The 26,612-nt window shown below is 42.9% G+C and overlaps 1 protein-coding gene across 4 annotated transcripts in view; it reads right to left on the bottom strand.

The window, feature by feature from the left end:
- Window positions 1-2,698: 2,698 nt before the first annotated feature.
- The window catches only part of USP32 (ubiquitin specific peptidase 32), a 67,487-nt gene continuing 43,573 nt past the window's right edge, over window positions 2,699-26,612 (bottom strand). For 2 of the 4 annotated variants that reach the window (XM_027660135.1, XM_027660136.1), the window contains exons 11-34: window positions 24,524-24,585; window positions 24,312-24,414; window positions 22,938-23,130; window positions 21,638-21,813; window positions 20,775-20,915; window positions 18,292-18,451; window positions 15,963-16,117; window positions 15,622-15,703; window positions 15,028-15,102; window positions 14,325-14,463; window positions 13,966-14,071; window positions 13,174-13,347; window positions 12,712-12,886; window positions 11,945-12,096; window positions 11,267-11,378; window positions 10,838-11,046; window positions 10,093-10,277; window positions 9,633-9,719; window positions 8,626-8,746; window positions 7,779-7,970; window positions 6,924-7,209; window positions 6,123-6,535; window positions 5,777-5,869; window positions 2,699-5,113 (exon numbers count right to left, since the gene is read on the bottom strand). In XM_027660135.1, coding sequence (XP_027515936.1) covers window positions 4,940-5,113; window positions 5,777-5,869; window positions 6,123-6,535; window positions 6,924-7,209; window positions 7,779-7,970; window positions 8,626-8,746; window positions 9,633-9,719; window positions 10,093-10,277; window positions 10,838-11,046; window positions 11,267-11,378; window positions 11,945-12,096; window positions 12,712-12,886; window positions 13,174-13,347; window positions 13,966-14,071; window positions 14,325-14,463; window positions 15,028-15,102; window positions 15,622-15,703; window positions 15,963-16,117; window positions 18,292-18,451; window positions 20,775-20,915; window positions 21,638-21,813; window positions 22,938-23,130; window positions 24,312-24,414; window positions 24,524-24,585 — 3,765 coding nt within the window. In that variant the 3' untranslated portion in view covers window positions 2,699-4,939. The remainder of the gene's footprint in view (window positions 5,114-5,776; window positions 5,870-6,122; window positions 6,536-6,923; window positions 7,210-7,778; window positions 7,971-8,625; window positions 8,747-9,632; window positions 9,720-10,092; window positions 10,278-10,837; window positions 11,047-11,266; window positions 11,379-11,944; window positions 12,097-12,711; window positions 12,887-13,173; window positions 13,348-13,965; window positions 14,072-14,324; window positions 14,464-15,027; window positions 15,103-15,621; window positions 15,704-15,962; window positions 16,118-18,291; window positions 18,452-20,774; window positions 20,916-21,637; window positions 21,814-22,937; window positions 23,131-24,311; window positions 24,415-24,523; window positions 24,586-26,612) is intronic. The other 2 variants (XM_027660137.1, XM_027660139.1) reach the window with 2 other exon arrangements.

Raw genomic sequence — 26,612 nt, 5'->3', positions numbered from 1 at the left:
TGTCTGGAATGACCCTAAATCAAAATAAAAGCTGTATTTTGCCATTATTTTTCCTCATTTGTTTTCTACTCCCATAATTAACAGGGGGAGGCCACTGGATGGGCTTTTGTACAAATGCATGTTCTCTCCCTACTGGTGTATTTATCTTGTTTTAGTCTCAAAATGAGCATCCATACCTGCTTCTGGTGCCTCTTGCATTCTCACAAGCTGGAATAAATACAGGAAAGCAGCCTGGCTTGGTCTTATTCCCGTGCCTTTTCCAGGGGCATCACCACCAACCACACCAGCTCCAAAAGCTTCCAGCCACCAGTGGCTGAACAACAACTGAAATGCAACAAATCAACAGAAATTCTCGTGATTTTCAGTCTTGAGGTCATTTTTCGTGCAATCTAAATAAAAGACTAAGCTTGATTTCCCACTGTCCTCTCAGCTCTGCCTTTACAGGAACAGCTCCATGTGTCCTATGGACACCTCGATGTCCTGCTCAGTTCTCCCTCCTCAGACCCTGCTGGGCTTTTTACCCCAGACAAAAGGTCTACACTGCAAAAACTAGGGAAACTGCTGAAGATGGCCTCAAGGAAAAACATTATTTAAACCCCAAAAGTCTGTGTGCCTGTATCATAAACCAGTCAGGATGTCAGTTGGATGTTTTAGTTTTTGTGAGCTACTAAGACTCCTGAAGCGAGCAACTACCACGAGCAGGACTTTCAGATTCTGCAAACACGCTCTGAAAATTTAATTTATATCAAATCCAGGAGCATCCTTACCATATTTTCTCGTTTGTGTCTCATTTGGTTTAAGGGACCTTACCAAACACCTCTTTGCATTCTCACAAACAGGAAATCTTTTACACACGATCAAGGAAGTCGGAGGCCTGTCCCAAACAAAAGGCACAATCTCCCGAGCTTCTGAGAGGGTTTTATTTTCCTGAAGTGATAAATCAGCAGGCATGGATGGCTGCATTTCACTCACTTCTTGCTCCAATTTACTGCACCTGAGGGAACAAGTGTAACAAAAGGTATAATTAATACCTCCACGGATGCTCCGGGGCCCTGGGCCAGCGGCCGCAGCCCGGCACGTTCTCGGGGCACTTGAGGGCCCTGATGGCAGATAAGGGATAAATCCATGATATCCAGGTATTTAGAAACAGGGAAAAGCAGGGACACAGCTTCCTGTGGGAGGGCAGGGAGCAGAGGGATGCACTCTGGCCACAACAGTGGCTCCAGAGCAGATTCAAGTTGGATGGAGACGGGAAGTACCTTTGGAGTTGGGATTGCCAGCCTGCAGGGAAGGGACAGCGGGCACTCCTTTGGCAGCAGGGCACCCTCAGGAGTTGGTGCATCTGTCCCTCCTGTCACACCACGGGAAATAAGATGCTTTCCCCGCTCCATCTTTCCCCTCCCTCCCAGGAGAGGGATCAGAAGGCACAGCTGGTGGGTGCAGGTCTGAAGGAAGGCTGACCAACCACCCTCAAGTGTAGCAAAGGCACTTCCAGCACTGAAAAGGTATGAGGGGAAAATTCCAGCCCAGCTCATTTCACATCCCTCCCATCTCACAAAATGGGCTCTGCTAATTTTAGAGTCCTTGTCTGATTCTGCACAGTTCTGATCTGGGAAGGAAAAGGGATTCAGCAGCAGAAAATGGCTGCAGGTTTTGGCAGGGGTATGAGCCCTGCATCTATTTAATGGCCCTTCCTACACTTCTGAATCAATAAAAGCTTTACCACTGACAACAGCACACATGAACATCTCTGGTAATTAGAATTTTTAATCTTTTTAAACTGCACTTCCAATACCTCAAAGACTTGAAGAGAGGAAATGCACAATAGGAACAACTAGAGACCGTAATTCACTGAAATACAAATTCCAATACTGAAAATGCCCCAGTGACTCCAGTGACACTGTGGGGTGGTCACACTGGTGAGAAATGACCCCAGGCAGTCAAGGCAACTGAGCCCAGCTCGAGGGTCATCACTTAGTGCTGCACTAATGCTCCAAACACAGCAAGAGAGGGCCTCACTTCCAGGGACACCAGCTCCTCTGGATCATCCTGGTGATGATCCTAATGTCTGCTAATCCTGAGATAAATATCCATTTAGCACCTTGAAGGGCCATAAAATAAGAACAATTGTTCATGTCCAGCTCAACAGTGTCTTTGGAAACACTCAAAAGCAAACAACCTCCACAACCTGTGTCTCCTGGCACAGCTCACCCTGGACTTGGGTCCAGTTTCCAGAATCCACCAGATTCTCTTCGTTTTTGGAAAAAAGCACAACTGTCATTGCAGTTAAAGCTCTCCCAGGCAGTGTCTGCTCAGAGGAAATGCCTCAGCACCATCCACAAGCAAGAAACTGGGAGAAGCAGCAGCAGGAACACGTCAGGCCCCGGGACTGTCCATGGAGGAGCTGCAGCTCCTCCTTCCAGAGACAGGAGAGCCAAACCTCACGGACCTGAGGGCTCCTTCCACCTTGGAAAAGGACTGTTTCCAAATAATATCCACACTTACTGTCCACAGCAACACTGAACAAGGGAATCCACTGAGAAAGGACTCAACTCACCTCTGGTAAGCAACAGAGAATTGCTGGATGCTCATTCCCACGTTCCCGTTTTTTGGATTGACAAACACATTTAAGCTGAATGAAAACAGCACAGACACTTCAAAGCAGGAAAACAGTTATTAAAAATTATCTGACAAGAAGTGACACTTCATCTGCATCCACAGTATTTAATTTGTTTGAATAATATAGTTACAGATAAACAGGTTCACTCCATATACAATTACCAATACCTTTGTTTTAATACAGCTCATATTCCAGTACATCAACACTATTTTATTTACAAGGTATTTATGTACATTAACATCTTTCTAAAGTCAGTGCATTGTCAATAAGTTTTTATACAATAATTTACAAAGTGAATGTAGTTAATAGTTAACTTAATAAATTTACTACTAATTTATGAATTAATTTAATTTAAAAAATTAATTACAACCAATGTAACAAACACAGAAGATCAAATAACATTAGTAGATTGTGCTACCTGCTTAAATAAAACATTTTAAAGTAAATCAGTTGAAAATCTTTCACTTTTCATGGAGTTTGCTGAGGGAGGAGCAGACAAGTGGGTATTGAAAAAGCTTCTACCCTAGAAATTCCCACGTCATGTTTGCTTTTCTTCAGGCTCAATGTTTAGACCACTTGAAAGATAAAAGACCAGAGAGGATAAGGAGCAACACCTGACAGGTAAGACAATACTCATTTTTGGAACAGATCTGCTGCCCCTGCAGAGGCACAACCTCCAAAGGAGGGAACAGCCAGACCAGCTGATTCCATTCCTCACATGGATAAAGCTCAGACCTTCCTGGGAGTGACAAACCCACTGAAGGTTTGGCATCCTTGTAAAACCCCTCAGGAAGAATCCAAACGTTCATTTCAGAGAACCACGTAAGTCACAGCTCTGTCAGTGAAGATACAGAATCCAGAGAACTGGGAAGATGACACAGGACAAAATTAATGAGCTGCTTGAACTCAGCTGAAGGAAAAAAAAAAGGCCAAAAGAGTGAGATTTTTATCTTCATTCAGATATGCAAATGACTTAACACTGAAAATGTTCAAGGAAATGCCTGCTCAAAAAACAACCATCTTTTTTTCCAGTCTCTGCTAAGACTCAGTCACACCTTCCCTCCTGCAACAGGCCCCTGGAGTTACAGAGCACTGTTGCAAGGGCAGGGAAAGCAATTCTGGTTTAATTGCAAGTATTTGCATAAACTGTTCTTACAAAAAAAAAAAAAACAAAAAAAAACAAGAAGAAAATTTGAAAAGGCAACCAAATTTTGAAACCAAGAAACTCCATTAAATTATGAAACCAAAAAAAAAAATAAAAATATCTCCATCCATGAATGCTACGAGAGCTCCCTGACAGCCACGGCTTCGCCTCCCTTGGAAATACACAGTGGATAATTCACAGCCATTCACTCCAGAGCCCTTACAAACAACGACAACGAACAACAAAAACCAAACTCTGGTTTTTCAATTCAATTCTACGCATTTTCAAAAGTGCAAATTTAAAAAGCAACACCAGTCATGAAACGTAAGCTCAAGCGTCTCTCCTTCCGCGCGCCGGGAACGCTCCGTGCAACGTGCACGCTTTAAAGACACCACGAGTGGAACCACAACTACTCTCTGCAGCCTGAGGCAGCTCAGAGGGGTTTGAGCCAGCACCCTCCAGGCAGAAAAGCCATTCCTGAAACCCGTTGGATTGTGCACGGCCAACACGTGGAGGAAACACAAGAGAACAAACCATTCGAGTGCAGAAACGAATCTCTTCTCAAAGGATGATTTGGTTTGTGCTCCCAACATACAGAAAGAAAGCAACGGACACACATCAGTGGTGGCAAAACTGGAAACTTCTCCTACTCTTGACGATAATTCTTTCGGTTTGTGCACTTTTCCTTCTCTTGCTTTCCCTGTTTTGCCAATAAAATGCAATAAAACTGCAGGAAAAAGGAGGTAGCAATATCATGTTGTCCAAAGACAACACTACAAATTGGTTTTCCCCATTACCTTAAACCTAACGAGAGCCTCGGGGGGTTGTTAGAACAGTTGGTAAACTCTACACTACTTCGTTTAGCTCTTATTTGGACTATTTAATTTAGCTCTTATTTGGTCCTGGGTGGCTTTTCTCAAACCATTAGATTTAAAGGCCAGTGGCAGTCTCAGCCTGATGTCCAACATCAGAAACGTTCAGAGCGCGTAGTGAGAAAACAGAACAAAACGATACTACTGGATATTAACTGGGTGACCAGGGGGTGCTTTTTGTGCTTTCAGCCCACGGGCTGCGACAACCACGCGTGGGTGACGCGCCCCAGGGACACCCTCAGCGTCCCCTGCCCTGCAGGGTGTCCCCCTCCCCTGCTCCCACGGCGGGCAGCTCCTCCTCACTCACTGCAGCACGCAGTACTTCTTGTAGTCGGACTCGAAGTCCTCGTCCATGCTGCTCGTGTCTGCCATCTTCTTGCCGTCGATCTTGGGCAGGAACTGGGCATAGTCCACCCCCTGCTGCTCGTAGAACAGAATGTAGGCAGAGTCCGTGTCGATCTCATCCGGGTGCAGCTCCTGGGACATGGAAAACACACGGGCGGGGAGACGCAACGGGATGATCGTGTTACTGTCACTGAACTTAAAATACACAAGACTGCCCTGGAAACTCTTTTCAACTGTCTGTTTGTAACAAATAAAAAAAAATAGATCACGTTTTTGCTCTCTTATTTGTTATCAGGCTCCATTAATTACTGGAGAAGTCTGACATATTTTATAGTGATAAATGCAAATACTTAAAAACATCGGAACTGAATTACTCACTAATTGAATACAAACTGCTCCCATCATGAAAATATATTCTTGGCTTCCTATTTTTAGTAATTTTCCCCATCTCTGCACAAAATAAGCATCTTTAAGTGTGGGAGCAGCTGATGAACAGATGTCACCTTGGAAAAAAATCTCATGTACAATTTCAGTTAATAATTTTAATATTTCCCTGATGCAGCTTTTGAGATGCTCGTGATTTCAAACAACAACCCTCACCAAGTGTCTGGTCTAGTGGAAGGTGTCCCTGCCCATGGCAGGGGGTTGGATCAAGGTGAGCTTTAGGCTCCCTTCCCACCCAAACCATTCCACGATTCCATGACTCTATAAGGTAAGTTTCTTTGGCAATAAGTAACCAGATTATTATTTGCTAGAAAAATCATTCACTATTTGCTAGAAGAAGCAGTGATTTACCTTACAGCTGCTGTCATTGTAGCAGTACCACTTGTTGTTCGGGTTTTTGGCATAAGTGACGTAATGACCCCCTCCCATAATTCCTGAATGGCACTGAAGAAAACGAAGAAGAGAATCAGTTCTGGATCAAGGAAAGGACAGACAAATTCATTATCCGTGAGCCCAACAATGGCTCACGACGATCTAACTTGACGCACTCGAGCAGAACAAACAGGTGGCAGAGAGACACCTCAGCTGGACTCAGCGCCAGTTCGTCCTCCCTCCCAACTGCAGTGACCACAACGAGGCATTTGGTGCCAACCCCGTCCCCCCGAGGCGCAGCCCCGGCCCCGCAGGGTGCACGTACCGAGATTGCATAAAGGTTGTAGATGGGGTTCGCACACACGTCCTCTCTTTGGTCGTCGGCGCCGTCGTCCTCGCTGTGGGCGTCCCCCTGCGCGCTCAGCCCGTTGCTGAAGGAGCTCTGCTCGCACAGGTACCCGTTGGCCAGAGGCCCCTCGCCCTCCTGGGCACCGCACAGTTCGCTCTGGCTGCCCCCCAGCACGTGCCCCTTGGTGAGGGCATCCCCCTGCTCCTGCTCGGTACCGTTCTCCTTGTTGGCGTCCAAGTTCTCTTTGCTGCTGGACAGTTTGTTTTTCCCCAGCTGGGGCAGCCGCAGCCGCCCTTTGCCCCTCCCTAAAGTCCTGGGGCTGCTGTTGGGGCTGCTGTTTTTACTCGAGGGACAGCTGGTTCCACCTTTCCTCCCCAGAGATGGAGATGCTAAAACGGAAAGCACATGGATTACTAAGATGAGTAAACACACAGTCTGGGTTTCTTCTGAAAAAGTGATTTTTTTAATAACCAAACATTAAAAAAAAAACCCCCACTCTTTCATTAGAACTAATGAGTCACATATGGAATTAAAAATCTATCTTTGTGCACACCTGGAAACTGAAATTTACCTCTTTTATGCACATTCCTCACTCTTATTCCAGCCCACTTACACGAGTGCCAGTATCTGTTGGCACTGAGCAACTTTTTTATTTTTCTTTGGTTTTTTATGGTAAAGTTTCACTAAGAAACTAAGAAATGTTACAAAGTGAGTGAGGAGCTTTGGCCAAAACACCCAAAGGTTCAGATTTTGGAATGTCCCCATGTCACTGCCTACCTTTGACACTGTTGAGGACAGTAGTGTTGAGGGAGGACGGGCTCCTGTTGAGTGTCTCTCCTTCCCCTGGTGTGCCAGAGCTCTGCAGCTCTGTTTTCCTGGGCTCCCCTGGGAGGCTCCGTGGCTCCGTGTCCACCTGGAGCGTCAGGACCTTCCTTTGGAAATGACTTGGATCCCTTTGTACCAAAAAGGCACTTGGGTCAAAGTTTTCTCGGGGAAATTTGACAATTTTCTGGGATTTTATCCAGCGGCCGTTTACGAACTGAAACCTTTTCAGGTGAATGATCTAAGGAGAGAAGTTGGAGAGAATTAAAGGAGGACAACTACATCCCAGTGAGTAATTTCACTGTTTAAAGGGAGTTTTTCACAAAACATACATGTTTTATCGCTTGCTAATAAATACAGTGACACAAAGCTGTGTGTGACAACTTGGATTCTGGGTATGAAACTAATGTTTTCATGGGGAATTGATGGAAAGGGTTGCTTCAACTCAGTGATCAGCACTGTCTGTTTTGAATAACCAACCAAATTTGAAAAATAAGAAATGCAGGTGTTGCCCAAGTAAAGATCATGTTACCAGAAAGCCCATCTGAGCGTGAATTCGGTGTCACAACAGCTCACCCTGATCACAAACCACCACCATTTCCTGCCATGGAGCAGCTACAAACATTCAGAAGGAACTCTGAGGTTTGCTTTATCTGCCTGCCTGACAGAACTGCACACAGCAAACTCAGCCAGTCCCCTCCTGAGACTGTGAGCAAAGCAAATCACCTTCCTCACAGCGCGTGATTCAGATTTGGGAACAACGTACTTGGGGTTTGCTGCTGTGGAGGAAAACCACACAAAAGATCATACCAAAATAGGGGGAAGCCTCCAGAGATCCAGTTTTTTGGTGGCCAAGCAATGGGTCTTGCACTTGGAGCAGTAGTACATCTCATCCTCCCCCAGCTCCTCCTCGCTGGTGAAGGCTCGCAGGCAGCTGTCCAGGTTGATGGGCTCCGCCTGAGCCCGGCGGCTTTGCTCAACACTCTCGTGTTCTTCCACGATCTGAGGGCAGAGAAAACTGCATCTGACTTGCCAAGGTACACACACTGCTCAGAGGGAGGCTCTGCCCCCAGCACCACACAAATAATTCCAGGGGCTTGTTTGGAATCGAAGGTAAAAACTCGACGTGCCCAGTTTTAGCAGAACATTTCATCTCAGTTCTGAAGAGGCAGGTGTAAAAATAATTCACTGTCCTTGTTCTTGGGCTCTGCTTACAAATTATCCATAAAGCACAACTTCATGGGTCCAACTCACAAGTTTGACCAATTGTTCTAGATTAACTCAAGCACAGGCTTTTACCTTTACATAGGTTTTGTTGACTCAATGGGGAAATGGGTTTACTCACATGCATAACTGTTTATAGTTACCAAAAATTCATCAAATTAACATATTTTGTAATAGATTATAGAGACTAGATCAAAAGCAACTCACAACAGGCAGCTGTGGTTGCTTAAAAGCTTCCCTTCCACATTATTCAACCACTTAAGAGGTCTAACATTGACATCAATTTACCCAGAGAATATACTGCTTCGTGATCACTGACTCTACATTAAGAGAAAATGGACTAGAGAAGTATCAAATAAATTAAAAAAGGAGATGAAATGGGTCGTGCTTCAGAGCAGAGCTGAAGGGTTGAGGGTTTGTGTTGGAGTCTCACCCGCTCCTGGGAGGTTTGGTAGCGCAGGTGGAGGGCGGTGGGGTCCCAGTCCACAGCGATGTAAGCGCTGCCCACACAGGCTCTGTCCTCTGTGCACTCGATTTTACAGCCCCGGCAGAACCTGCACCAAAAAGTCAGGCTGGATAAGTAACTGCCCAGTGGCTTTTACTTGCTCAGTTCTGCTCCTTGTTTTTTAGCACGTGCACCCTCCGGGTTCCAGGCCTGGCCTCGGGGTCAGAGGTGTTTTTAGACAACAACACTCAGAGTCATTTGCTGTGTTCCCACAAAACTTGAACAGGGATGAGGAACTGAAGCATTTGGGTGAATCCAACCCTCTGCCTGCAGATGATCCAGGGGAAGGTTCCTCAGTGGAAGGTGTCCCTGCCCTTGGCAGGGGGCTAGAACGAGATGAGCTTTAAGGTCCCTTCCATTCCATGATCTATCACCCCAAAAACTACACTGCTTTGTTTACTCCATGATAACCAATTCATCTGATTATTTAGCTGCAAGATAATTTTTTTTAAAATGAGTGTATGTCCAAATACCTTTCCAGGAGGGGCCTGGAATTTTTGTTTAGGAAAATTTCCAAGCATCCTTCCAGGGTGAATTTCTTATTGCCCATCTTAGTTCTTACCCTTCCAATGGCACAGGAACTCACAAGGGTAGCTGATTTACATCTGAAGTTTGGGTTTGTATGAACCTCCCAAAACCATCCAAGCATGTGGAACACATGCCTGCACATATACATGGAATATTCTGAGAGGTTTTTGATAATCTCATGTCTGTCTCCTAATTTAAAGTTTCTGTGCCAGCTTTCAGCTCCCCAAGCCATAGAAGCTGCACTACAGAGCAAGTCTGCCCTGGGAGAGATCTGGTGAAATTGGATTCTAGATTCTTATTGTTTGATATTACCTCAGAAGTCTGAAATGCATCACAGAGCCATTACCATAAATTACCTTTCTGCTGGAGTGATTCCCTGCTGTAAATCGAAAAAAGGGACAATTTACCTGTACCACGGACACCAAGCACAAGAATTTCCATCCTTCTGAACTACCCTGAGGGTGAAGGGATACTGATACCCCATGCTGTCATCACTGAAACAGAAGAGAACACAACATCAAACAGCAGCACTCACTCACTGCCATACCCCCCTTCACCAGGCTTATGTCTACTAAAAAAAAAAAGACAACCAAACTTAAAACTATAATTTTGATTAGATTAAGCTATTAAAACCTGCCTTTACATGGCCTAAATTTGCCAGATATGAATAATTATCAATCAAGCCATTTGTGTAAAGCCAACCTTCAAGTGCAGCAACATTTAACTGTTACAAACAGGATTACGAGGTATTTTTATCATTGCCATTATTATGAGAAATCAAACCTGACAGGGATTAATTTAATTTTAAATCTTGTAACCAAGTTTAAGGCACTGTGTTGGGTCCCTCAAGGCAGAGGCTGCACTCACCAGTCCTGGGCATGGTTACTGGCCTCCTGAGGAGGGAGGGGACTGGCCAGCCTGGACACCTGGATCCACACGGCATCGTACAGGTCCCTCTTCCGGGTGTGCACCGTGCAGGGAACAATGAGGGGCATTCCAAAGAGACTGGGACGATTCTTCTGGGATGAAAGGAAGTACAGCTCTGTCCTCATCTGTGTGCAGGAAATAAAAGGGCTCACATGGAAAGGTGCATTAACTCATGGCCCCATAATTACCTGGGTGCTGACCTCGTGACTTATTTCAGGCTCTGGCAATTAAAATTAACCATTAATTCTACTAATAACACTCTATTTCCAGTGTTAAATACTGTAAATTTTGACCACTGACTTGAAAAATGCTTGTATTTTATGATATTATGGCCATGTTATTCAGGTACTAGACCACATCAAACATAAATCTGTACTTCAGTCGTGTACAATATTTTGTATTTCACACGATGCATAGGAGGGAAATGCATTCATGCTCCTGTACTTCAGTCATGTACAATATTTTGTATTTCACACGATGCATAGGAGGGAAATGCATTCATGCTCCTGTACTTCAGTCGTGTACAATATTTTGTATTTCACATGATGCACAGGAGGGAAATGCATTCACACTCCCTCTCCTCTTAGGCAATAAAGATTAATTACCACACGGACATAAAAAAAGTCTTGTTTTTTTGACAGTTTCTTTCCCAGTGTGTCCCCCAACCAGTCCATGACCCACTGACCATTTTCCTGTGCACTGCAATGATGTACCCTGTGCAGGGGCTGTCACACAGCGAGGGCACGTGGCCGTTGAGGGCCCAGCCGGGCGGGTTCCGCTCGGTCCCACATGGCACGACAGTGTTTGGCATCCCGTTGGGAATGAGGGGCTTGGGAAGGTCCCCGTTCATCAGGATGGTGGGGGCTCCGTTAGCTGAGGGCCCAGTGGAGGTGTCTGCAGGGAGACAATTCAACTCTCAGTTACCCACAGCAACCAGACCTGATCCCAGGATCTTTATCCTCTCATTCCGTGTGGGATCACGGCGGATCACCCGCTCGCAGCTCTTGCCCTTTTAATCCTCACTTATTACAAGGAGCAAAGCTTTCTCCTGAATTTCTCAATACCAGAGCAGTGTGCAGTTTACATAAACAGGAAAATCCATGTTTTCTCTCACCTGTCTGCACAGGGCTCGATGCTGACGTGGGGGATCCTGGGATGGGGATCTCAAACGCACACAAGAACCCGCTCACCGACAACCTCACCTTCTGGTTGTCCTGAGGGAAGTTCTTCAATGAAGAAGGGAAAGTCAGGCAGGCATTTCAATCTTTTATCTGATCCAAACATGCTTTGTTCTTTTGAAAACAGTGTATCTAGCAGCTCCTCTCTCTCCCTCTCATCTGATTTCTTACCCCTTTCTAGGAGAATAAAGGAACCCACCCCTCTGCAGCAAAACCTGAGAGGTATTGGTGGTTCTCTAAACACACTGAGAACATTTCAAATTTCATTTCAAGCAGTGACAGCAAAAAACATCTACAGGTGTACATACACACCACACAGAACTAAGCCAGTCATTACTTATGCCCCACCACCTCGACAGTGTTTGAATTCCTCACCTCTAACTTGAGATTTGTTACCTCAAGATGATTCTATGCTTTTCTCCTAAAAATATCATTAGCAATCCATTTTAATTTATTTACAGCAAGCCAAATTACTGTTTAAGAATGAAACAAGAGTTCATGCAGAGATACAGCCAAGCTGACTCTTTAATCATACTTTCAGTTCAATTATTTCAGAGTTCTTGTACACAAAACAATGTCAAAAAGAGACAGTGATTCATCTTTTTTCTTCTCACCTTTATGTTGGAGCTGTGCACCTCTGCAAGTAGGATCTGTTCTGGTTTGAGCCCACAGAGTTCACTTAACTGTTTTTTCAATCCTGTGTACTTTTCATCCATGTTCAATCTCAGGCCATATCGAACAGGAGTGGTACCATCTAATTTAATTACTTCAAAGGGGAAAAGAAACACACTGGTCAGCAAACCAGGGGAGTTTTAATGAGAATAATACATTACAGCTCCCTACTAATTGGAATTTATTTTTTCCCTGCTTGAAGATATGATTTATTTTATTTTCCCAGTCAACTTCCAAGGTCTGCAGGCAAACATCAGATGATGTCTTTTTGCACAGGCAGTAGAAAATGGTTTCAAAATTTGGCTCACTTTTTTATGATCTTTTCTTTTGCCTCTTTTCCAGAGATACAGGGGTCCTTCATTGCAAAGTTCATAACCCATATTGTATTTTCTCCTAGGCCTTGTTTTTGCTTCAGGCAGATTTAGGACAACCTCCACAAAACAGTGGACAGAAGTAAACTTCCCAAAATCTCCATTTTACATATTTCTATGTCCTTCAATCAAGGCTGAAAATGGGCCATCTATCTTCTGTTTTTAAAGGTTTTATCTTAGTTTAACTGTACTGCAATGAAAATTCTTGAACTCTTGTTATATTAAAGTGACTATAACAAGTACTAACACAAGAAAATGTGATGTTTTATAGCTGTTCTACACGTACAACTTTGATTTCAGCAATGACAGCTTAGAAGGAGTTAAACACCCCCACTCACCTGTAATTTCTAGGTGCATGTAGCTGTCCATTGGCAAAGGTAAGGATAAAAAATTAAAGGGGTCAAACCTAACGCTTATATGGCCACAAGTTTTACATTTCACTTGTGACTTCAGCTGCCCGTGAAATAAATCCACAACAATGGATCTGTTTCTTCTCAGATGGTTTTCCCAGGCCTAAAACAAAGCACGAAAAAAATAACAGAAATTAGAAACTGAAGACTATTCCTTTGATCTCCAAAGTTACACAGGCCTATGGGAGTCAAATTATTTCCACAGAAGTTGTGTAGTAACTTCTAATAAATAGGAAATATTGAGTTTCAACATAAGTAAAGTTCTCAACTAACAGAAGTATCGAGGTATGACATAATTTAAAGTGTTTCTGAGAGGATCATCAGGTACCTTGAAATATTTTAGTGTCATAAGGACAAAAAACCCAGCACACAAACAATTTGAAGCTCTACCTCTGCTGCTACTTCCCAGTCTGGTCGCCCGTCACTGTCCTTCAGTTCAACATATGGCTTATCATGAACTCTGTTCAAATCCTCGTGGAGCCCATCCAGGAGGAAAGCCAGAAGCTCCTGGGAGTCTTGCTGTTGGAAGCCATTAAATCTTGGAGCATATTTTGCTATTGTCCACTGGAAATAGATGACAAAGTAATTTAACATCACGTAGCAGAAGTTGTAACAATAAATCACAATACTGGAGACAAGACACGTGTTGTCAACGGGAACAAATTCCAATTGCCAAGAGCTAAAGGGAACCCCTTTGCTTGCAGAACAAAAGCTCATTTACAGGCAAATGCATCATCTTTTGTCCCTAGAAAGGGCTATGAAAGCCATTATTTTATCCCACAACCTCTGAGTCATATCATACCAGGTCATTCTTTTGACCTCACAGCCAGTGAGCCACATATTCCACAGAATTCCTGAGCACCAGGACTGATGAACACTGGCCTCTTCCAGGGCATTTGCCCCTGGCACTGCCCCTTCCTCAACACCTTCCCTGCACCCTTTACAGGCAAAAAAGGCAATTCCATGATGAGTCTGGAGGGGCAAAGGGGATGTCTGGCTGCCCAGGATGTCACTGGCTTCAGAGCCAACTTCCAACACATCCAGGTTTCCTTCCCTTTCTCTAGGGGAAACACTGTTTGAGTCTAAAACCATTACAATACAGGTAACATGAGGAAAAAGTCCACTGAAATATTTATTGGAAGGAATTCTTGTTTTCTCCCCTAACTCCCAGCACAGACTCACCCTCAGCTTTAGGGGTGCAATGTTCTTCTGAGTCCCACTCCACAGCTCCTGAACCAGATCCCCGTAGCACTTGGCCATGTGTCCTTTCATTCCTATGGGATTTGTCCTGGAAATTACAAAGTAATTAATACCATATCAAAACTGAAACCCAGCTCAAGCCTGCAGATAAACAAGGAAGTAGAAAGGTCTCTTGCTCCCAGAAACAAGAGGTTATATTTTCACGTTATCTAATCAGTATTTGCTGCAGAGCTGAAAACACTGAATTGAAAAGATTTCTTTAAACTGAGTTTCACCTTTCAGAACAGGATGAATAAATGTTCCAGGATCTCAAATGCCAGTGGTCTCCCACAGATAATTACCTGTTAAGTTCATAGAGATGCCTTCCTGAGATGAAGTAGCGAGTGAGAGGCTGCGTGTTGCTGACACACTGGATGCTGGAGTTCATGAAACACGTGTTCCCCAGATTGCTCAGCCCTGTAGCACCCTTTTCAGTAGGAACTGAGGAAAAAACCCCATCATTAGGTCAACTGTGCAGATGTGGAAATTCAGAATGCTGTTATCAGTAAAGATGTGACCTTTTCACAGTAACCAATTTAATTTAACCTGCTCCCAATTACAGCAGCACAGATGCAAGAGAAGTTCAAAATACCTGCTCTCGACTCTGCTTAACAGAAATTGAGGTGTCTGGTTGGACCTGACCCACCACAGACATCAGCACAATCCAGACAAACTATTCTTTAATTATGGTACTGAAAGTTCTGCATTCATTTGTTAAAATTAATTCCTTACCTTAAAAAGGTCCAAGATAATAAACACAAAATGCAAAATTTGCTAGGTATCCTTCACTACTTCTCTATCTAAACAGCTACAGATTTATCTGCCTACACCCTCAACCCACCACATTTCCAGCATTTCAGTTAATATAAAGACCAAGCAAAGCAGCACAGGCATACCAGACCTCTCTAATCTAAGAGGACTTAGATTAAAAAAAATTGTTTCAACATAAAACATTCTTGGACTTTTCTTCCCATCATGATTCAGTCACTCTGCTGAAACACTCACCTTTATGTCTGTCTATTTTACTGCTGTTTGCTATAAAAGACATCTCCTCTGGCCAGCTCATGTCCTTGTTCCGAACTAGAAGCAGATATAAAGAGGGGTTTTAAAAAAAATTTTACTTAATCCACAGAGCTTACACAGCTGAAGAGGTTTAATTAAAATTCTCTAAAATTTGAGACTGGAAATCTGCTTATTTTTAGTTATTATTTTTGCTAGTTTTCATCTCCATGTTTCCAATCACTACTGGGAGTCATTCTAACACTGGCATCACTCCAGCCACACCAGAACATCTTTAGAAAGCAGCCTTGGGTTTGCTTTCCTGTTGGACAGTAGATTTTTCAGTGCTTATTCTAACAACTAACAAGGATCCCCCCAGATCTGAAGGGATCTGTTCACTCCATGAGTGATCACTAATATTTTTTGTTGTTATGAGCCAACAACAGATTCAAATGCATTTCAAAACAAGGACAAATTACATCTGTGTCAAGATAAATTGTGAGAAAACAATGTAAACTTGCCTAAGCTGGCTTTACCACCACCTCCCTCTGTAAATCTCTATTTCTAAGTGCATAAACTAATGGTAGTCCCTTTTTATACCTTCTATTACTAAATGCTGCTCATCCTGGATTTTAAGATATTCCAGTCTGTGATCTTCATCATCCAGCAAGGTGAGATAGTTCTGCAGGAGACAAAAAAAAAAAACAAACTCCTTCATGTAGTTATTACTTCTGGATGTAAAACACTCTCAAAGCAATGAAATTAAACAGTGGAGTGCACAAAAAACCCCTGGAAAACGAGGAGCGAGAGTTTTCCAACCTGAGCAGTTAAACTTATGGCCACTATAATTTTTCTGTGCAGGTGTATTTAATGGTTTCTAGAAAGGAATATGATATTTAATAGCTGAAAAGGAGAAGAGGAAGGAGAAGGGCCTCCATTACCTCACTGTTGTACAGCCAGAGCCTCATGTCCTCCTCCTTGATCCGCAGCCTCTGGGACAGATATTCATGGATCTCTTTGATGGTTTGCATCCGACTGAAGCAGCCAGTGTAAGCCAAGACCCTTTTTAGAGGAGCATTTGGAGAAGGGACATTCCCTGGATTCACAATCAGGAGAGAAAGGGAGAAGATAATCTATCCCCTGTCACGACCCCCAGGCCAAGTGCAATCAGAGCAGTAACAACTCACACGCTGCATTTACCATCAGGCCTCTGCCAAAAACACCAGACAATTCAACTGCTTGTATTTATGGATAAAATAAACTGGAAAATCAGTTGTTCCTGGTCCTTTGGGACAAAAAACTTGCTATCACAAAGGAGATAAATTATCTGCCTTCGTACCAAAACCTATTAGAAAATGGGTCCCCTGAGAGTCTCACAGGAAAAAAATCATTTCAAAGAAGTTTTACTGTTCTTTTTGTCTCTTAAAGACACAGTATCAGAGGCAAAGGTAAAATTTCAAAGTAAAGGGCTTCAAATTTTCCTGAGGATTTTGTTTCTGAGAGAACACTGTAAAAATAAGGTCACAAAAGTCAGTCTGACTATTCTTGGGAGCAGCACGACTTTGCTCCAGCTCCTCTGTGGAGATAAAGGCTGATCTGTGCAGATGGAATCAGCCTGGAGTTCACATCAAAAGTATTCCTAATGACTAAATTCCTCAAAACACATTCTGTGATGGCACCCAGCATTTTCACCAAAATCCCTCAACAATCTCATGTTTGCAACACAAATTAATTCCACCACCAGTCAAGACTGTTGCTCTTTATAATGTGAGCTCATCTTCAAATAAAACATCTGCACAAGAGACGAGACTGACTTGAGATTTAATTTTTTTGAGCTGTTTTAGTTTAAACTTTGGAGGTCCCCCACAGAGACAGGTCTGTAACACACTCATGAAAAGCTTTTACTATCCAGCCAACCCCAAGCTGGCAACTGCAGTGCTTAAGTGACCTGAGGAGTGACATCATTCTACCCTCACTGTAAAAAGATTAAAATAAAATGAACAGCACCACGTGAAAAGATGCAACATTATATTATTCCATGCAATTGGACAAGAGAGGAAACCATACTGTAATCATAAGTCAGCAAAGCATCAGTCTTGCTTCAGTATACCAAGCAAAGTACTCATTTTTTTTCCAAAGAACACAAATCAGCATTTTCTGAGATTAGGGATCAGAGGATTAGTTGTAAGATTACAGCAAGAAAGCATATTTGAGAACTCAACAAGATTAATAACTGATTGGATGATTGAATTAGTGCAGTGCAAAATGATTCCAAATCGAGATCAAATTTGGCAGAGATTCTTTATTTGAATTTGGGCATTTGAGGACGTCCAAAGGAAGCGGTTTCCATGGGATTAGGTCAGGTGGGAAAGGTGAATTTGGGAGCAGGCAGTTTCTGTGGTGGAACTCGGTCACACAGGCAGCTGCTGGCTACACCTGAGGTTTAGATTCCATAAAAGCAGGGAGAAATGAAGCAGCTGCAGGAGGTTTTTAAACTCTAGCAAGGCTAAAGGACTGAATTTTCAAGTAGCCAGGTGAGGCCATTTCTGTCCCTGTGGATGCAAATGGGATTCTGGGAATGGGAACATCAGGGATTCCCTTCAAACCCCTCGTGCCAGGCAGGTTTGCAGCCGTGCAGGAAAACTGGGAACTGGGGACAAATCCTGCAGCACTTCCCAGCTGAAATCTAAATCACAATCTAAACATGATTCTTGTACAGTCTTGTGGTGAGCATCACCACCACAGTTATGACAAACAGATTTTAGCTGCATGTTTACACTTCCCATTGAATTGTCTTTCTGAACCGCGACAAATAATAACCTTAATGTTCCATTAATTCAACTGCTTTCTAAAGAGCATTAAATAATTTTGGGCATCAAAGCCCAGCTGCCCAAGCAGCTCAGAATCAGCTGACTGAACATTAATTGAATTTATTGTGCCACTGTACTGTGAGATGCACACACCCAGCCTGGTGCAGAGGCACCTATTCCACGGCTACAAAAAATCCCAACAGGAACGACCAGCTCTGCCCTTTATCAGCTCAGTTCCTGCAGTGCTCATTTCTCCCTCTCAACTTACAATAAACCATGCAAATCAACTTCCCTGCCAACGCTGCCAGTGCCTGTTCCTTCAGGAGAGGGCAGGAGGAAGCCTTTGGCTCGTCACCGTGCCGGAGAGGTGATTAGCTGGAGCACAAGCACAGTGCCAGGAAGCTCCTACAGCCCGGGGCTGGCTCAGAAACTGCACATTCTTGCTGCATTCTTAAGTTACCTCTGGGTAAGTGCTGAGGGAACATTCTGAGGCTCATCATACCCATATTGACCCAGATGTTGGACTGCTGGGTGCGCGTGGCCGGCTGCTGCCGCAGGAACAGCAGGTACCGTGGGAACAGCTCCAGCTCTGCCACGTTGGTCTTGCTGTTCTTGATCACCTAAACAGGTCCAAAACACATGGGAGAGTGTCCTGGTTAGAACAGCTGGGACCAGTTCATCACTGGATGGGTGTAACCCAAAACTGTGTATTCTAGAGCCTTCCATGCCATTGCCCAAAAACTGTTACCAATAGAGCATTTACACCCTCTGCCCATAGAGCCTGACTCCTCAGGCTATAAACTGGGTGTTCAGAGGCCTGTGAGATAGGAGGATGCTCCTGTCCTCACACCCAGTGTGGAACCCCTGAGGGAGGTACTGGGCATTCCTGCCTGAACTGGAGGATAGATAATCTTGGGGTCTTGGGACTTTTTTAACCACTCGTGGGATCCAGAGGAAGACTGCAGATCACCACTCTCAACCAGACTGCAACCACCACTCTCAACCAGACTGCAACCACCACTCTCACCAACAGTTTTTCTCCCTCTCCTTTTACTTTGGACTCAGGGGGCCCAAAGAACACCACTCTGTTCACGCCCCAGGGTGCTGGGTTATACATTTGGGTTTTGTGGGTTAAAAGCAATTGTTTGTCTGTATAATCGTACTTACTGTATTATTTTATTGAATTGTTATTCTGACTTATAATGTCTCTCTTGAGCTGGGTTCATTTCCCCTGCTGGTTTACCTTTAAACCAGCACAGAGATACCCTGTGTTCCAAGCGGGTTGGGAATCCCAATGGGAACGGGAAGCGATGGTTAGGAAAAAATAAACTGTTCTACTGGGAGGTGAGAAATCTTCTGAACTCCTTATGTGGGCAAATATCCTCAGGAATGACAGTTTACTGATTGCTAAGCACTTTTTTGGAGCTTATTAGCTGCAGGTTGTCAAGAGCAAACCCCTTAGTTAGTGGAGCATAGCTGTCTGCACCACACCACGGAAAGAACATTTTTATAATTCCTGAAATATCTGTGAATCTACAATGAAGCTCATTAATTCCACTCAGTGTGTACTTCAATAAGAAAGTTTCACAGCTGTTGAACAAACTGACATGTGCTGCATAAGACATTTGTTTTGCACTTTTTGAACTACGGGATTGAATTAAAACCTTCGTGTTGTAAGAACAGACTAAAACCTGCTTTTGTTACATTCTGATATGTTGACAGAAAGAGCTGGAAACACCCCAAGACATGTTTTTTGCAGCTTTTCAGTCACCATTTCTACCAAGGTTTTGCTACCTAGATGTACCCAAACACAGACATCCACAAATGGAAGGAATGTTCACTGGTTTTGTGACCGTGTGAAGCAGAAAAAAACCCCCACTTTATCTGTGAGAAGCAATGTAACCCACTGAAGTGCCACAGTACTGAACTCCAGCTACAACACAAACAACAGTGATGACATTTGCTGAGAAGAAAGCACGTTAGTTTGTGTATAAAGTGATGTGGCCTTTTCTGGATCATGAAAGGTGTTTGTTTCCATGGAGAACGTGTGGGAGGAGGTAACACAAGCCAGTGATTTTTCACTGTAAAATAATTGTCAGTGCTGGAGCCAAGAGAGAGGATTGTCAACAATCACCCAGCTGATTCCCTCCCATCTGTGACACTGGATGTTTGTGACACCAACCATCTCATCTCTGCTGCCACCATCAAAAAATCCCTTTAGTGGTTTTTTAAGTGTAGCTCCTACAAGACTCTGCCTGACACAGAACAAACCAACCAGTCTCTGGAACGAAGGTACTCCAAAAAAAAAAATCTAAGTTTCTATCATTTGCAGGTGAACAAACTGCAGCTCTGAAGTGCTCTGAGCATCCCTTGTGCCAGAGCACAGGCTCTGCCTGTCCCCTTCCCCAGGCTTCCCTCCTGCCATCTGCTTTTTAGCTCTTCACCAAGTTTTTGCTCATTGTGTTTCTATGACACCGAATCTGAAGGAGCAATTGTTGCCTTCCCCCACTTCATGGAATTGTCAGGGAGAAGAGGAGGGTTTGCAGAGCTGCAGGTGTCCCAGTTTTCATTTCACAGGATTTGCAGACCAGCTGAAAATTTCTCTCAGCTCCTCAAGATGAGTGTTTTGATGCCAAGCCTTTCAAGCTGATCTCAGGTTTACTTCTGGCTGCTTTAGCAATCACCACCAGTTGAGCAGCACCCCCTGCCCTGCTGCAGCATCTCCTGGGGATTGTGCTGCAAAACCTCCTGCTAAATATCCACAATTTTCTATCCAAGTCCATTTTGGAGACTGATTTTTCCCACCTTGCTCTTCCAGACTCTCCATTTAGGAGGGGTGGGAGGTGATTGGAACAGGTGCCCCTGGCAGGGGGTTGGATAAATGAGGTGGTTTGTGTTATCTCAGTGGTTATGGCAAGTGAAGTGTTTAAAATCCCAACTTACCGGTCTGGGCAAGGACAGATTTGCTCCATACCAGTGGTAAAGTGCTCTCCAGACTGGTTCTGGTACCATCACATAGTCCTTTCCTTCCACCAGCTGTGGAGATCTCTTTAACCTCCCCCCCTCCATTGTTAGTGAGGCAGCCTTGAAAAAAAGAAAAAAGAGGGGTTTTGTCACATCTCAAATGGAAAAATCAGTTTACAGCCACAATGATTTTAGTTCATGAACACAGAACACTCTTTAATTATTAAAAAAACCTTCTAAGTAGCAATTAGTAATTGCTTTTCATGCTGAAAGATGGTATTTAAATGTAACTACTAACATGCAAGTTTCCTTATTTACTATTTCTCTAAAAGCCTGTCCAGAATAAAATTCATAACGTGTTTCTCTCTCGTGTCACCTCCTCCAACAACTTTGGATGGAGGAATCCAATCCCTGCTCATCACTGATGGTGCTGGGCTGTGTTTCACCTTTTACCTGCATCAACATTGCAAAACCTGTTAAGTTTTACTATTTAGTTAATGATTTTCTGTTGTTATGAACAGCAATAAACTCATCCTCAGATGGAAAATAACAAAGTGCTTCACTATCAAAGTATTTTACATTTAATGCTGCAAGCTGTGTTTCCATAAACACCTTTCCCAGTGTAAGAACATTTTGAATGTTTCTTTTCTCACAAAACACAAAGCAGCCTTAGAAGTAGAACACAATTTTTTTCCCCTCTTAAAATAAGAGTGAGAAAGTCAAATTTTGTTCTGTGACAAAGCAGGGCTAATTTGGAATTAAGACACCAGCTGACAAAGCTCAACACACAAAAAGCTGTGATATCAGTAACTAAAACACAGTTTTCCTCTCTTCACACTCACCTTCACTGGTTCCTGTGTCACCAGGGGCTGGTTGTCAATGGCTCCTGGTTTCTGAGGATTAAGCTGGAGCAGAGAATTCCCGTTGCTCCCAAGGAAACACTGGTTGTTGTTGTCTGAAGTGTTGTGCTGCCTGGCAAAGCACACCTCAGAGCCTGGGCTCCCAGGGTAAAGGGTGTCTGCAGCAGAACACAGGGAAAAGGAGAATTTCAGTTCAGGATTCCCCGGGATATAAAGGAATGAGTTACACTCTCTCTTTTTTTTTTTTTTTGTTTATTTAAAAAAAAAAAAATTGTTCAAGTTGGCTGTTCTTTACACTGCAGTTAAACATGCAACTCCTGCCAACCACAGAGGGATAAATGTATTATCTATTATTACCTAATATCTATCTATTATTACAAAAGGTAAAGGAGTGGATAGATGAGCTCCAAATATCACTTACAGGCTTGAAACAAGAGGTTTGTGTGAGCAAATGTGTGGAGCATTTTCATGTTTGTCTGGATGTTTGAATATCAAACTCCTGAACATTTTATATATAAAACTAAATATATATGCAATAATGCCTTATTTACTTTTCCTTGAAAAGGCAAATGATTTTATTCTGGCAGAACCTGCTTTGGTCATGCAGAACACTACATCTAAATTTTAATTAAAAAAAATAAAAAAAGAACATTTAAGCTAAAACTTGTCATCTCTTCCTGCCCTTCCTTTATTTTCCCCAAACCCCATCCCCCCAAATTTATCAGAGCAACTGATCTAACTTAAATTGAATTCATGATTTTAAAATACCAGATGCAACATTCAGCTGTCTCACAAGAAAAAAAAAAAATTATCTCCAATTCCCACAAGACCTCATTGAAACCCATCACTAAAATCTCCTCTTTCCCAGAGATGGCTTCAGGATCTGCACAAACTCATTCAAATATAAATCACACGCCCTGTAAAACCACAACTGTCTTTTTCCTAATGGTTTTTGCTGGTTTTTATCTCTTTTTGGTATGTGAGGTCATCTCATTGCATGACAGAGCACAGAACCAACCAGGCACGAGCTTAAACAACTTAAAGTGAGGACAATCCAGAGAGAAAACAAATGATAAGACAAAAAAAAACACCTTGAAAATAATTCTGGAAACTACTCACAGCAGCTGAACTGCTGTTTAAAAAAGACTAAAAGATCCTAATGATCCTCCAAGTCCTAAAATCCAAACTGAGTTATGTTTTTGGCTGGAGGGGTTCCATGCAGGGTGGAGGTTTTTTTCAAGAGCTGTTGTACATTAAAGCTCCAAGGAAATAAGGTGCTTACTGCTGCTGCTGGACTCTGAGGCTTCTGAGGCAGTAGAAATATTATCTGAAAACTTTTCTTCTGTTGCACTGCAGTAATTAAGACCTCCCACTTTGTCTTCTCCCTGTTCTGAGGGATTGGCTGGAGCAGCTACGAGGGAATTCTTACCTCCACTCAGGACAGATGAAGGCTCTATCACAACAGGCTTTGCATCCTAAAATGGGCAGAAAAGTGAATTATAAGCCATTATCAAAGACATGGCAGTGAGAACAACCACCAAAATTCACCTGGCACATCACAGAAGCTTTACTCAAAATCCTTGCCACACCTACCAGCGAAAACTCTGCAGAAATGAACAGCCAAAATTGTTCAATGAATGGAATAAATCCTTCTGCACAATGTGAAAACTGAGAAATGCCAGAATTTTCTCTGTCTAGATACACAAAAATCCAACCATTTTCGACAGCTCTAATTACAGACTATAAATATTTGAAGATCTGTCCCTGCTGAATTTCACATGGTTAAACGAGAACAGCAAGCACGAGAACAAAAAGCACATTCCTTCCCCAAACCTGCAGCATTTTCACAGCAATTCTGAGTTAATGGCCTTGTGCCACCAGGCAAAGGATTAGGGATGAAATCCTTGGCACATCTGAGCACTTACACCAGGACAAGGATCAAATTACCTGCTATTTCAGGCATTTAAGGCATCATTTGTCCAATTCATTGTGCACAAAGAGTAATTGTCATTACATGGTTAGTTAACACACCCACTGCAGTTTTCTGAGTCCTTTCAGTTGTTTGTTTTTATAAAACAAATCAAATACTCATAGGATTACTTATGATGATATAAAACTCCTTTGAGAAGTTTATTTCACTTGTTTAACCTCCAAACGATATTTATCTCCACCTCAGTTACATTTTATTAAATTTAATTCTAGTAAATACTCTTTCTTCTGTAAAATTCACAGTGGTGCTTTAACTTGAACATTTTGGAGGGTATTAAAGAGCACCAGTAACTGTCAGGTTTTAGTAGGATTCTTTTGATCACCATCAGGTACTGGGGCTACTTTTCCCATTCCCTCTAAATCAAATTAGAGCAATTCCCTCCTGATTTGCCCAGAAAATGCACAGTGTGTGTGTGTTTGTCCCAACCAAAGCAAATTTTTTATCAAATCCAAATTTTCACCAAATGGATCAGAAGACTTGAGGGAAGTACTCCTGTTTTGAGAGGCAGGAATGAGGGAAACAATTATTTGCCACCAAGAGACAGGAGATGCTTCATTTCAAGCATTATTGGCTAAGCAGTTGTTTGTTCCACGATATATTTCCATCAACACATTCACAAACATAAGGTATCACTTATTCAGTGTAGTTTATTATAATTATACTCACATATTTGACATATTCTTTCCACTGGTGCCACCAGGGCATGGCAATGAGAAACCAGTTGTGCCCTGGCTGGAGGCCATACCTGCTCTCTCTTTCTAACCAGCCTCTGCACACAGAGAACATGAATTGTGAGCTGAAACAGGGGACTCACAGTGCTTTGGAAAAATCAGAAAAGCTGCCTCTGAAACGCTGGAGGTGCTGAGGAAAACACACACCTGATAATCTGTCCCTCCTCCTCTGGGGTGGCAGGTCTGAGCCCCAGCACTATGTGACACACCTGCAAGAGGAAAGGTGTTCTGCTTAAGAACCACACAGCAAACAAAAGCAAAAAAACAGCTCCAGTGGGACTTCACAGCAATTTTTTTTTTCCAGTTATGCAGCAAGATGAACTAACATTGAAATAAATAAAAAAGTGTTTTGAGTTATGAGGTTCACAACCCGTTCCTGCTGTTAAGACAAAGATACCAAGAATGTCAAATGCCCCAAGAGGTGAACAGTTGCCATTATTTAGCTTATTTATGTAGCTTATTTATATAGTTTATTGCTATTATATTTATCATAGCTTATACAGTTTATCATATATTGTATTATTTAGTTTCTTTATACAGTTTTCACTCTTTTCAGGTCTGAAGCCCACACTGTGAAAGATCCCAGGACTGACACGGATCAGACACACAAATTAAGATGCCTGGATGTACTGGAGAGAGGGAATGAGGAACTGGGAGAGCAGAAGCTGTTGGAAGAGGATAAACTAAAGGTTAAAACAAAATGGAGAGGGGAAAAATGGGGAGAAGTGGTTATATCTAGGACTTTTTAGTTTTGAACCAAACACAGGAGAAAGCACCATCTCCTGGGTGGGGTTTTATTCCCAGGAGAGGACAGGCCCAAGTTTTGCTCCTCATACCAGGATTTACAGTCTTATGTCTATTTGAGGCCATCAATTTGCATCTCATCTGGAGATTTCTCTGTAAAATATCTTATTTAAATTTATATTGCAGGGAGAGTGAACCATTTCACATTCTGAATGAAGCAAAGGTCATTAGCTGGGGGGGAAAGCAACAGATTTTCCAGCACCCTCAACACAGCTGGTCCTGCTGTTCCCTTCTAAATTCATCCAACACCGAGCTAATAGGAGATTCTTCAGAGAAATCAACCCCTCTGCAAACAAAGCAATTTGTTGACAAGCTTTCCAAGATGCTGCACTCAGAATATTTGGCTTTTGTCTGCGGATGAGACACAGCTCAAAAGCCCAGACAAATCAATGGCAGGCTCTGCCCTCCCTGTGCCTCACGTGATACAGCTGTCAAAAAAATAAAAAAATCAAAATGAAAATCTGAAATCAAAATACAGTAAAACTGTGCCAGGAATTAAAAAAAAAAAAAATATTGTAAGTGAGGCTCCCAGTGAGCAGTGTGTGACACTGGGGATGTGCAATCAGCACCAGGACAGATTTATTACAGGTTCAATATTGCAGAGATACTTGTTAGTTCATCAATACTAAGTTATGATGGGATATTTCAGGCTAGACAGGTCAAAAATAAAGGCAGTCCTTCTTGAGAAGGTTGCAATGTAAGCAAAACCTGATGCAATCAGAGATAAAAAGAATCTGAAGAACTTTCTGGGGTTATTCTTTCCAGCTGTGGCCTCAGAATACTCTCACTCAGTTTAGCTGCCCTAAAGTTCTTGGAAAAGTGTCATTCAAAATGCAACTTATAAAGTAGTCCTGGGCCACAAGCAGGAGAATCAGCATGTGCTATTCAGGTAGCTTTTCACCATTACTTTATTAAAAAAAAAAGCCCAAACCACACAGTTTCTCTGTGATTAAGTATTTTTCTGCTACAATCTGACCCTGTTACTGCTTGAGAATCACTGGGAAGATGGGAGTGAAGCCCACTGGTTCTCTCTGGCCTTCCCTGGAAGAACTGAGACTCTCAAACAGGGCTGGAGGTGAATTTAGGTGAATCCTAAATTAGGATTATTATTATCATTATTGAAACTCCAAGTATCAGCCTCTACAGAAAACAGGCAAGGAACAAACTGCAGTGCATGAAAATACTCTTTGGTTTTTTGGTTTTTTTTTCCCCCTGCATAAAGTGAGCCAGAGCTAAAATATGGCTTTTAAGGATTTAGAGAAATCCAATTCAAGCTCAATTAAAACCAAATTCAGCACATACTTAATCCTCAGCTGCTGCAACAGAGCAGTGATATGATATCACAGCTTCCAAGGGCTGCCTCATTAAGGAAGTAGAGAGAGGCACCTCAGAGGGCCTGAGCAGAAAATGGAAGTGGAAACTGGAAATGGAA

Source organism: Corapipo altera, unplaced genomic scaffold (genome assembly GCF_003945725.1).
Source record: "Corapipo altera isolate COAL_440 unplaced genomic scaffold, ASM394572v1 271, whole genome shotgun sequence".
In the NCBI taxonomy this organism is placed as follows: Eukaryota; Metazoa; Chordata; class Aves; order Passeriformes; family Pipridae; genus Corapipo; species Corapipo altera.
The sequence above is the reverse complement of the archived record's forward strand: the minus strand, read 5'-3'. Positions and strand labels throughout refer to the sequence as shown.